Below are 12,202 nucleotides of genomic sequence, written 5' to 3'. Positions count from 1 at the left end.
ATGGAGAGGACGACGATGACGGCACAGTAGAGGCGGAGTTGTAGGGCGTGCGCCTGGCGGCACGCTGTTAAGCTGGAGAGAGAGACTCGTGTCTTTGGGCGCGGTCCTTTGTGTGGAGCCAGGAGCAGCTACAGCGTGGTCAGACCGGCGTGGGGTTTGAATGGAACAGATCGTCTCTACAGTACAGTAGTTGCCATATATTCACAACAGTGGCCAAAGTTTGATGTTGATTGGCGTGGCTCTGCAATCTACTTCGTGGGCCGAGTCTTCTGCGCGGGAGCAGGTGTTATCACTGAGCACACGCATCGATAGGTCGATTATTAATTCCAAATGTTTGTTCATTATCTGCAAAAAAATAATATTTTTGGATTATCCGCGATTTTTAATAATCCATGGCTAACACCTCCCCCCCCCTCAGTTGGCATGGATAATCGAGAATCGCCTGTACTGGCATTACAAGTAATTAATTAGCAAAATTCGTCAGTGTAAAAATACGTTGGAAGATGAAAGGGAAGACGACGTCTATGTGCTTGGGATCATCATTGTTGCCTTTGTAACCAGGTCATTGAGCTTCAAGATGAACGGTTTCATTGGCCTTGACAGACGGGGCCAGATCGCTTCTGAAAAAAAGCTGTAAAGCTCAGTGGGACTTAACTGGTAAAATATATTTTTAAATAGTGAAGTTTTAAATAGTAAAAAAAAATACTTATTTTTTGTGATTTGCTTACCCTTCCGATCTCTTTCCTATACTTTGTTGATTGTTAACTTTTTGACCCGCCCCTACTGGACATCTGTACAAAGAACTTCATAGCTCATCAGATTTCTCCAGGATAAAAAAAAGATTCTGATTCTGACGGTGGGTATGGGATGTAGACTTATCCCCTATTGTCCTGTCTTAATGACCTAACAACGTAGTATGTTGTATGATCAAAGTGTCACAGGTATCTGTTTGATGAGGACTTTCATCATCGATATGGCCCCCGAGGAGGACCTGGAGGGCCAGGGTATGCCTTGTTCCATGCCGGTCATTAAAATGATTTTTTATAACATGTGCGATGTGGAAATGTCTCTTCAGCACCACGCTCTTTGAATAGAAGCACTCTTACAAAATGGAGCTCTATACCATCCACAAAAGCACCATGCCATAACATCAGTTCCATCTCCCCGCAGCTCACTTGTACACCAGTTTCCTCGCCAGAGGCTGTGGATGATCCTTAAATCTACACATTCATCTTCTTGGTTCTTTCGGTAAAGTCACGTAGAAGGGAAATAATAAAATAATAATAAAAAATTTACCCGTAAAAACAAAGTTTTTCACTATAAATCCTTTACATGCGTGGCATCGGTTTTTATTTTATTATTCATTTCTGTTTTTCTTGAGTAAAAGTGTCATTTTTATCACATTGGTATTTTAAATTAAATATAAGGAAAGTCGTATATAAGGACATTGGTCTTTGAAACGGGCTAGAGTCCTCTCGTCCTCTGGCTTGAGATGGCTGCCACCTATGGGTCAGATGATTGCCTGCCACCATTAAGCAATTGGTAATTAAATATAAAAACAAATTTCCTAAAAAGTGTAAAATTTTGGAAAAAACATTTTACGAAAATAAATTGTCACGCACAACGAGTCTGTGTGCAAAATGTCAGCTCGATTGGATCACGGGAAGTGGGTTAAAAAACGACCGAAATATTTGCACGGTCGCAAGCACGCAAGCAAGCAAGTTGAACTTAATATAAAGGATTTAATAAAACATAATAAAATAATTCTCACGACGTGTCAGCCACAACGCAAGCAGCCGTCCTCAGGTGAAGACCAGGTCTGTCGGGGAGACAGCGTCTGAATGAAACACCACCACGCTTGGAGCGTATATTTAAGCTGGGTTGGAAGGGGGGAAGGGCGCCTTGACAAAATAATTTGCATATCAAGAGGAATTTAGCATATTTATGGGAAATGCAGGTATGTGATTAGTACTACTTGTGAAATGCGTAGTAGTACTAATTCCACGGCCTCAACCTCCCAGCACAACGAAGAAGAGTTACCATTAATGAAGCAGACAAGTATCTGGGAAATTAGGCACGTGGGATGGGGGTAATATACTTGAGGGTTTCAGAATTTTTTTAATGTGGTCATTTACTTAGGACCCTTTCAAAAAAGGTTTACAACCCCCTATAACCTGCGCCCAGCATGACATGACTGATGATGCCAATGCCATCCTCCAAATGGCACCATCACACATGGGAAGCGAGACTTTGATTTACCAATGAAGTTATTGCGACGATAATTGAAGGAGTAATCAGTAGCACTGCTCCAGTTATTTTTGGCAGTTGCAAAGCAGTGACCAAAATGGCAACTTGGACACTGCACGTAAATTGGGGGTTTCCACAACAATCTAAAAACCCAAGTTAATTTATATCAGAAAACAAAAGAACACATACAAAATGACTCCCAAAAAGTAGGCGTTTATTTTATTGCAAGGCACATATAGAAGACAAGCTCATATGGACCAGACGTGCCAAGAACATAAGACATTAGATCTGCTACAGGACATCAAACTTCTCTCGGAAATTTTTGAGGGACGTTTTCACAAAATAGCATTCCTAATATCTGAAGCAGGGCACACGCTGCCAGCGGCTTGAAAAATGCCTACATCACTTGTACAAAAAACCCCTATGACGCTCGCCTCAGAAGGAGTTTGATGTCATCCTCAATGCCGATGGTATGGAACTTCCTGCTGTAGCGCTTGAAAGGCTGCCCGTCGGGCCCAATCAGGAACTTCTCAAAATTCCACGCGATGTCAGAGCGTGAAACCGGGCTCCATATGATGCTCTTAGGGTCTTGCAGGAAGGAGACGGGATCATCGGATGGCAGGGGAAGCTTCTCCTTGATGAACTCAAAGACTGGGTGTGTATCCTTGCCGTTCACCTCGCACTTGGCGAACATGGTGAAGTTGGGCTCGTAGCCACTGCCTGGACGCACATACTTCAGGATGTTCAGGATCTCCTCGTTCTGGGTGTTCTCCTATGACACACACATACACACCGACGTGATAACGATTAAGTGACCACTTTTTTATTGGAATAGTTTTACCACATCTAACGGGCCTAATGCATTGTTACACCGTGTCATCTCACGAGCAATTCAAGAACGTTGCCATTCTGGTTACCAAAATAATTAGTAAATGATTTCTGTATGGCACCTCTCCAATCACTTGTATTGAAAACGGAAAGAACCAAAGAGTATTGAAAACTGTACTTAAAGAAAAAGAATAGTATTAAGTCTCCCCTGATGACTTATATTCTCAATGGGCTTTCACAAAGGCCTTTAAAACTATTTCATTAAAAGTTTTACCAACGAATTGTCAAAAGCTCTTGGTTTACGCCCAAAGCCATGGCTTGACACAAAGCAACATCCCCAGGATCACGAGTAATGCCTGTTATTACGAGAACAGAATCTGATAAGACAGGACCACAATGGTCTAAACATTCCAAGTGAATCTGTTGGCCACTCTAGTTAATGAATCACAGCCGTATTCAGACCCAGTAGAACATAATGAAAGGATGACAACGCATAAAATATAAAGTACATAATCAACTCCCCCATACTTTGCATAGAGCATGTGCTACATTTCCTAATTTAAAGTCACTTAGTGGACACACAGCAAGAACTGTGTAGTCTCTCTGTAAAACTGGCTCCGAGCCAGGCGCATTGGAGGGTCAAGCGGGGAGGTCAACGGGCAATCAGAGGCGGTAATTTAACCCGCAAGTTTGGGTGCGACGCATGGCGAGTCGGCTGTGGCGAGGAGCGAATCGTGTCTTGTGGTTACTTCTGCGCTATGTGCCTACAAAGCCCCAGACGGCGTGGGGAGGCCGTCATCCAGCAGTGGACAGAGCAAGCGCCGCCGCCGCTGTGGAGGAGCCAACCCCATCATACCTGGTGGCCGAACTGGTTGCAAGGGAAGCCGAGCACCGCGAGCCCCTGGGCGCCGTAGCGGCCCTGCAGCTCGTTCAGCTGGGTGAAGTCCCTGGCGGTCGTGCCTCAGAGGGACGCCACGTTCTCGATGAGCACCACCTTGCCGCGGTAGCGCGAGAAGTTCACCAGCTCTCCGCCCAGCGTCTTGGCCGACAGCTCGTAGAACGACCTCAAGGCACCTGCCGCTGCTGCTGCCGCCATCGTCTCCGTGTGAAGTGGGGGCGGTGTCGCATCCAGCGCTTATATAGGCGGGCACGGAGCCACGTGACCCGGAGGGGGGGGGGCTGGGGATGGACTGCGGGTGGAAGGGATGGGCCATTTCCGGATTGAAAGGGAAGTTTTGAACTAAAACTTTTGTTTTACCAGGTAAGTTACACGTAGATCAAATTAAGTCAAAGTGATTTCCTTCTATACTCTTAGGTTTTTTCGGTAAAGTCACGTAGGTAAAAAAATAAAAATGATTTCCATCTGTTACCTGTGTTGCTCTCGCTATGTATCTTGGTGATATCTGTCTGATAATATGTCTGTCTATAGTTTTCTAGTTAGATTTTATGTCGCTATTTCATTATACCTGATGACGATTGCTTGTGTTGCAATCGAAACGTCGTATTCTATTATTTAATTTAATTTATTATTTTATCTTTAGACGTGACTTAACCGAAAGAAACAAATAATAATTCCTGCAGTCACGAAAGTTCTAAAAGTAAGATTGAACCACTTCTACGGGGAAGTTTTAAGCTTATCTTTTTTCTCTCTCTCTGGCGACTTGTTTTCTCTGCCTGTGTACTCTCTTTAGATTGTTCACACTTAAATTCTAACTTAGCAATCTTTGAACTACGTAATCAACCAGGCTATGCGTTAATTGTGTGTTGACCGACCCTCTGTGTTGTATTACATTACATTTCGATATTTTACTAGGTTATTTAATTTTAGTGTGTCCTCCTGATTTTCAGGCTTGCTTGCCGTGCCATCGCATTCGCAGCACCACGTCTGTTGACCACTCATTGATATGCTAATTTTTTCTCTAACCCTCCTCCCTCTCTCTGCCTCCGCCCCCTCTGTCTATTTAAGGCCACCACACAGAGACGATCACCCCTCTCTGTTACCTGTGTTGCTCTCGCTATGTATCTTGGTGATATCTGTCTGCTAATGTCTGTCTATAGTTTTCTGGTTAGATTTTATGTCGCTATTTCATTATACCTGATGACGATTGCTTGTGTTGCAATCGAAACGTCGTATTCTATTATTTAATTTAATTTATTATTTTATCTTTAGACGTGACTTAATCGAAAGAAACAAATAATAATTCTTGCAGTCACGAAAGTTCTAAAATTAAGATTGATTTCCATCTGCTCAAATGAGTAATGAGGTGGCGATCATCTCTTGTTTACAGATCCGAGTTGTGGAAATATCTGAATAAGACAACCACCGTTGACTTACAATATGCGACTCATTTTATCGAACAGAGTTCCCAGAATGATGTTGTTGCGTCTGGCAATATGTTCAGGAGTTAAAAGCCAATGTCGGGGTCTGCTCGCCACAAGAGGGCTTCAAGAGAGAGTTGGTTAAAGCAGCGCAGACTGGACAGGAGTGGGTCACTGTGGTCTATAGGAAGGACGATGGGCCGAGTTACCCCCCCCCCACCACTACTGGCTGGGGGGTGGCACGTGCCCCCCCCCCCCTTCCCCAATGATCCGATCGAAATCCCTCATTTCGATCATTGGTATTTATTAATGTAGCATATTATTACGTGCCAGGGACTCTGAGATGATAGGACAATAGTCTGAGTCCATAATTGGCAATAAGCAACGGCAAAGCCGTTCTAAGGGACTCAGAATTGTGCGCAGTTGCGTATAGAGTACGCGACTTCCCTGAAGGCATTCACCTTCAGCGAGCGCGATGCCGATCACGCAATGCGGTTCGAATTAGACCTTCGATCGATGGCTGCGCCATCGCCGCACACGCGTCGAATAAAAAGCAAGGGACAAGTCCTTACTCCTGAAAATCCTGGCTCTGCCATTGCACCCAACCAGGATGTGAACTCGGACCCTTCAGATTGGGAGCTGCTCGCTCCGCCGCTGAGACGCGACTGGTGCCAAACCCAAACCCAGTACATCTTGACCATGAAAATACGTTCACCGATGTGCCCAGTGAAATAAAAAAACTAATCGCACATTGCTCGGAACAAAAACGTGGACATTGATTATAATTAAGTTAATTAAATACTGAACTTAAGAGAACAAAGGCATGTTCGAATGAGTTAATATATGCCATGAAAGTGCTTGCAATGATTACTTCGCTCAAAGCAGCAGGTTCTGAGTGTGTACGCACACTTATGCATGTTGACGAACTTAGCACGTTTCATAACTCCGCAATGATGGAACACGGACACCCCTAGAACTTTATGCGCATCGTTAATCTATCAACCCACCAATTGTAACATAAACCGGTTCTATTCTATACCCATACTCCATGCTTTTGTTGGTGTTATTGGGTCTTGGCGTTAAAATCACAGTCTCACTTGCAGCATTGGACAACATTGATCAGTAGGAAGCATTGGGCAGAAAGGGAGCGTTGAACTCCACTGGGTGGCAACCAGCAGCAAAGTACCCCGTTCAATGTTGCCCACCTGCGCCAGCGTGTTTCTCGATATAAAGGCGTTTTGGATTTCTCTCGAGACTAAATGTCAGTGGACAGTGACAAATCGCGACTTTCTGGGACAAGGACTCGATGCAGATTTTTTGGGGGAGGATTTCAGACGTGTTAAGGATCCGGCTTTAGTTTTCTATGCTTAACGCTGGGTAAAATATCTCGTGACATGGTTCCTCCTTGTGTTGCATTAAAGGCCTTGTATCATCAGAGCAGTACCGTGCTATGGACATCTATGAAAACAAGATGTATAGCTCATCGGATTTCTTCAGTAACAATATTCTTATCTCTACTTCACACCTTCACCAATTTGCAATGATCATCGTGGGGAAGTATGTCAACGTCTGCAATCTCTCCACAACGTGGAGAGGTCATTCAGCAGTGGACAGAGCTGTACTTGCCTTAGACTGTACCAATGTGTCATGGTAACAGCATGAGAAGTTGTAGATATCACGGGCCGAGTCTCAGATAAAACCCTGAAGCCCGATAAGATTAATATGAACGTAAATATTACCACAGGAGATCATGTGTTGGTGTATTTCACCGCGTTGTCTTGTGCAGTTATTTTACTGTCGTGTACTGTATTGATCACACTGGTGGCTGAGAGCCGGATGTATTAAGGAGCAAAATCCAATAATGAAATAGATAGCACAGCAACCCTTAATCTCATAAGTACCATTCAGAAAATTTATCCTGAAAGGACCACATATTGTATAGTTGTGCAATGTTGTACAATTATTCATTTTATTGCATTCGTTTGGTATGAAGATCAGCCACTCAATCCACTGGTTTGGCTGAGTTTCACAATCCTGCAATGCAACCATCCGCATAGCTCCTGCACACAATTCGATCTCATCAATGTCTCCTCAGTCGAGGTGCTCTCGAGTTTGGCTGCCATTCCTTCATGGTGTGAACACCCAGCCTTTTCCCCCCCAATTGGAAGGTTTCTAGTTCATAGCCTGGTCCGGACATGACTCGCTTGACTATCAAGAAACAAAAATTACTAAACCAACCATGCCACCATCTGATCCAAATGGGCACCAAACTGTGGACGTGCTACACCCCCTGCCCTCCATAGTGGGCAAATGACAAAACCTTCCCAAGCACGTTGACAGACGGAATGGAAACTGGAACACGTCTGTGCACAGGTACTTGTGTTTTTTCAGGGATATGTTGTGGCAGCTGGGCATGTTGCAAGTCAGCCTTTATCAAAGCACGGGACATCGTTGGGAGCCAACATCTGCTTCACAATCAAAAATTATTTCCAAATCTTGCCCAGATATTTCCCAATATAAAATTGCAACAATGTATAACAGACACCAACAGATAACAAAAACAAACTTACACATAGAATGCAGACAACGGCATTACATTTATTGCTAGGCACATATAGAAGACAAGCTTGTATGGATCAGGTATGCCAAAAACATGAGACATTAGATCTGCTACAGGACCTCAAACTTCCCTCGTTAAAATTTTGAAGGAAGTTTTCACAAAGTGGCATTTCTAATATCTTCAGTAGGGCACACACTGCCAGAGGCTTGAAACATGCCTACACCGCTAGTACAAAATGAAGGTTAACCTAGCCATAAGCTATTTAACTTGCTTCAGCAGAAACTTGAGGTCTTCCTCAATGTTGATGGTCTGAAACTTCTTGCTGTAGCGCTTGAAAGGCTGCCCGTCAGGCCCGATCAGGAACTTCTCAAAATTCCACGCGATGTCAGAGCGTGAAACCGGGCTCCAAATGATGTGCTTGGGGTCTTGCAGGAAGGAGACGGGATCATCGGATGGCAGGGGAAGCTTCTCCTTGATGAACTCAAAGACTGGGTGTGTATCCTTGCCGTTCACCTCGCACTTGGCGAACATGGTGAAGTTGGGCTCGTAGCCACTGCCTGGACGCACATACTTCAGGGTGTTCAGGATCTCCTCGTTCTGGGAGTTCTCCTACAGCATGCACACACAATCGCACACCACAAGAAATACCAAGTCACCACTCATTCACAAATAAAACATGTATACACACACATGCATTTATGTAACTGTAATATTAACGTGATGGTTTTAGGTCAACAGAACCAAATGAATTATAATGCAAAATTGTAAATGGCAATACAATAACATGCTGTACTGGTTAGCAACAACAGATGGGTTTTAGCCCCTACGATGTGTATTCACCTCATATGAACTTGCATATAATAATATATTTTGTATGTCCCCAGAGGCCTCTGAAATATAATGGGGGGGTAAGTGGGCGAGGCTGGTTTCACCGCAACAATGTGGAAAGTCTACCACAACGACCATTAATTACAGCAAGGGGATGGGCCAACAATACGACTGCATTGATGCACATTGCCTTCACGATATTAGATTTCATCATGTTTATTAATTGCACTCTTACTATAAACAACCTGAAGAAAAATCAACTGTCTAAAACTTTAAGCAAGTTTAAAAAACAAGTAAATTCCAATACCAATAAATACGGATTTGAATGAATGTCCTTTCATTGGGAGCTACCTCTCCCTGGCAAGGCATGGTAAGTCTGTTTTTTTGCAGAGCAACATCGTAATAGATGCTACACGGCTTTAAACTCATACCTTGGAGTGACATTTACCCTCAACCTAAATGTTTATTATTTTAAGAAAAAGAAATATATTATCCAGCTGTAACAGGTTATCTTTTAAGTATGTTAGCCGTTCTATATTGCCTCGTGCTTTAGTGCTCTGTACTGGTAGTGTGCAAAACCTCGTTAACTAAAAAGATTAACGGACCATAAAAAAACGTTTGTATGTATAACCTCTTTCGTAGCCAATTGTGCTAAATCGGAGGTGCATTTAAAAATTCAGACAATTAATTTACCCAAGGCCACTCTGACAAAGAGGGGTCTCGCCCCAATGGGCTTTACCAGGTCTTCGACTCCTACCTCCAATGTTTCAATAAAAGTCTTACGAACAACCAAGTCTTGTCATAAACTCCACCATTAGGAGTTTAATGATTAATAGACTTGAGGCCAAGATATGCCTTTGAACCAAAACGGCATTCCAAAGTTCATCACGAATGACAGAGGTCTGAGGAGTAAAACCACAACCATGCATTTTTAGCAATGTACCAGGCTACTGCTATGTGGTCAAGAAACCGCACCTTTGTTCAACCTGGAATGCAACGACATTGGGTAACATTGACTCAATGTCCAAAGGTGTATTTAATATGCATTACACTTCCCTCTCCACTGTGTAAATGCATACAAATAGAAGCATTTAGTAATATGCAAAGGAACACTTCACTGGTATTTACAATACAGTTTAACTGCCAATAACTATTCTTGCAAGCACTCAGATGACTGCAGTAAAATAAATCCTGATTTATTACTAGGAGCCAAGAATGTCTGTGTGTCCCGCACGTGACATCACTCCACATGCCCCCCCCTCCCCCCATCATTAATATTAGCGGGTGGATTTTTATACTCACGCATTTTTTTCCGCAAATTCGCTTTAAGTTTGACGTTTCTTTATTGAAAGTGAATCTAACAAATAATTATATCCAGCAACAAAATGGATTTGGTGTCTTTATTCATTTCTTCAGCACTTGAGACAAAAGGCAAGTTTAATTTATGCTTATACATTGTGGTAAAATAGACATTTCTCGGTGATTTTTCAGATATTTTATCGATTTCCAATTTATTTCAAGCCCAGCGACCGAAAGCAGAAGAGAATTAAGTATCAGAGCAGTGAATTTGAACAAATTGAAGGTCAGTTATATATATAGTGCTACAGTGACGTGAAGGGAGGTGTTTTAGGATATAGTTTTGTGCCAGAATCACTGCCATTAATACAGTGCTACAGTGAAATGCAGTGAAGTGTCTGATGATATACTCGTGCAAGATTCACTGCCATTAAATTTACACAAGATACAATTATACTCGGCTCCATTTTTTCGTAAATATTACAGCTTCCGTCCTTGGACGGGCAAAGAAGCTAGTGTTAAAATATCAATGTACAGTACTTAAACATTTTAAAAAGTGCTACGGGAGAGATTTCTTCTCATGGATATTCCGTAACAAAACGTCTATTTGGAGAGCAGGTGATCACAACCAAGTTCACATAATGCAATAAGTAAACAGGTTTATGGAGACATTTTAAGTCCTTGTTCTGACCGCTCTTTGGAAAAGTAGGTGGTCATATCTATGGGACACTTTTGCCAGTATCAAGATGATGCCTTGCGATGGGTGTTTATTTATATTAACACCTGCTGCTTTCTTGCCGGGTGGTCATGTTCAGTCCCAAGCCAGTGCTGTACGATCACACATGGCAAGGTGGTCGCCCATTAAAACGCAATCGCGGCTCAACCTTGCTTAGCTCAAGATAAATCAGACGGGGTGGGAATCCAAGACCCAGGAGAGCGTCATGTGTAACGGACACGTGCGATGAGTCACCAACATGGCACAATAGCCGCCTTGTCCCGATAAAACCGGGCGCATTCCGGACGATTTAATCATAGGCAAATGTCTGGTCAGACAAACAAAACAACACGTGTTCCTATCGATGTGGACGCGGATGCGCTCTGTCCGGCTAACATCAGTGTCGAGTGTGCTTTGAAGCGGCCCAGGGCCACCGCTTCACCAATCCTCAAAACCCACGTTAAGTTTGGTCAAACACCTCCCACCCCATCATACCTGGTGGCCGAACTGGTTGCAGGGGAAGCCGAGCACCGCGAGCCCCTGGGCGCCGTAGCGGCCCTGCAGCTCGTTCAGCTGGGTGAAGTCCCTGGTGGTCGTGCCTCAGAGGGACGCCACGTTCTCGATGAGCACCACCTTGCCGCGGTAGCGCGAGAAGTTGACCAGCTCTCCGCCCAGCGTCTTGGCCGACAGCTCGTAGAACGACCTCATCGCGCCCGCACCCTGCGACGCTGCTGCCGCCATCGTCTTCGTGTGGGAGCGGTGCCACCGCCTCGCGCTTATATAGTCGGGCACGGAGCCACGTGACCTGGCGGGGGTGTGAGGGGAGGGGCTCGTGTCATGTGACTGGAGACCAACACGTGGGTGATTGTGCTGCTGCTGTTGTTGTTGAAAGTGCTGCACAATGTAGGACACAAACATTCAGCAATAACACTGTGGCCTTAAAGGAATTGTGTATAATAGGCGGGTAATGATCCTTCTTCACAGCACATACAGAGGCCAAACTGAGTGGGTAAGATTGAGAGACACCACTTTATACCATGGGGTCTGATATTGGCTGATCAACAGTTTGTGCATCATCCACTTAGTGACACATTCCTCGAACGGAAGATTTGTTCATTGTTGACAGATCCGCAGATGAAAATCCTGAAGACTCGTAAACCTTTCTTTGTAAATGTATACGTATAGGGCACATATAAATCACACAGATACCTTGCTCACATAAAACGCATCTGTTTAGGTTATGAAATGTGTTCTATATAATAATAGTAAGATTTTCAACTTGTAACGCACTCCCTCTGGAAGAGAGAGAGCGAGTCAGAGAGACCAAATAGCCCCCTAGAGGGCCTCTCTCGAGCTCTCTGCAGCGGAGGCCTTCTGCCAGCAGTGGCGTGAGCCAGCAATTGCAGGGC

General features: G+C 44.0%; 2 protein-coding genes across 2 annotated transcripts; both read right to left on the bottom strand.

Moving 5' to 3' along the window:
• Positions 1-2,444: 2,444 nt before the first annotated feature.
• On the bottom strand, positions 2,445-4,211 carry LOC144730003 (glutathione peroxidase 2-like). The gene is made up of 2 exons (XM_078610441.1): positions 3,932-4,211; positions 2,445-3,019 (listed from the first exon to the last, which is right to left on the bottom strand). Exons 1-2 carry the CDS (start codon positions 4,169-4,171, stop codon positions 2,669-2,671), a joined length of 591 nt encoding a protein of 196 aa, XP_078466567.1. The 5' UTR covers positions 4,172-4,211; the 3' UTR covers positions 2,445-2,668.
• A 3,761-nt stretch (positions 4,212-7,972) lies between these two features.
• On the bottom strand, positions 7,973-11,590 carry LOC144730002 (glutathione peroxidase 2-like). The gene is made up of 2 exons (XM_078610440.1): positions 11,289-11,590; positions 7,973-8,563 (listed from the first exon to the last, which is right to left on the bottom strand). Exons 1-2 carry the CDS (start codon positions 11,532-11,534, stop codon positions 8,213-8,215), a joined length of 597 nt encoding a protein of 198 aa, XP_078466566.1. The 5' UTR covers positions 11,535-11,590; the 3' UTR covers positions 7,973-8,212.
• Between the last annotated feature and the right edge of the window lie 612 nt (positions 11,591-12,202).

Source organism: Lampetra planeri, chromosome 34 (genome assembly GCF_965212315.1).
Source record: "Lampetra planeri chromosome 34, kcLamPlan1.2.h2, whole genome shotgun sequence".
NCBI lineage: Eukaryota > Metazoa > Chordata > Hyperoartia > Petromyzontiformes > Petromyzontidae > Lampetra > Lampetra planeri.
The sequence above is the reverse complement of the archived record's forward strand: the minus strand, read 5'-3'. Positions and strand labels throughout refer to the sequence as shown.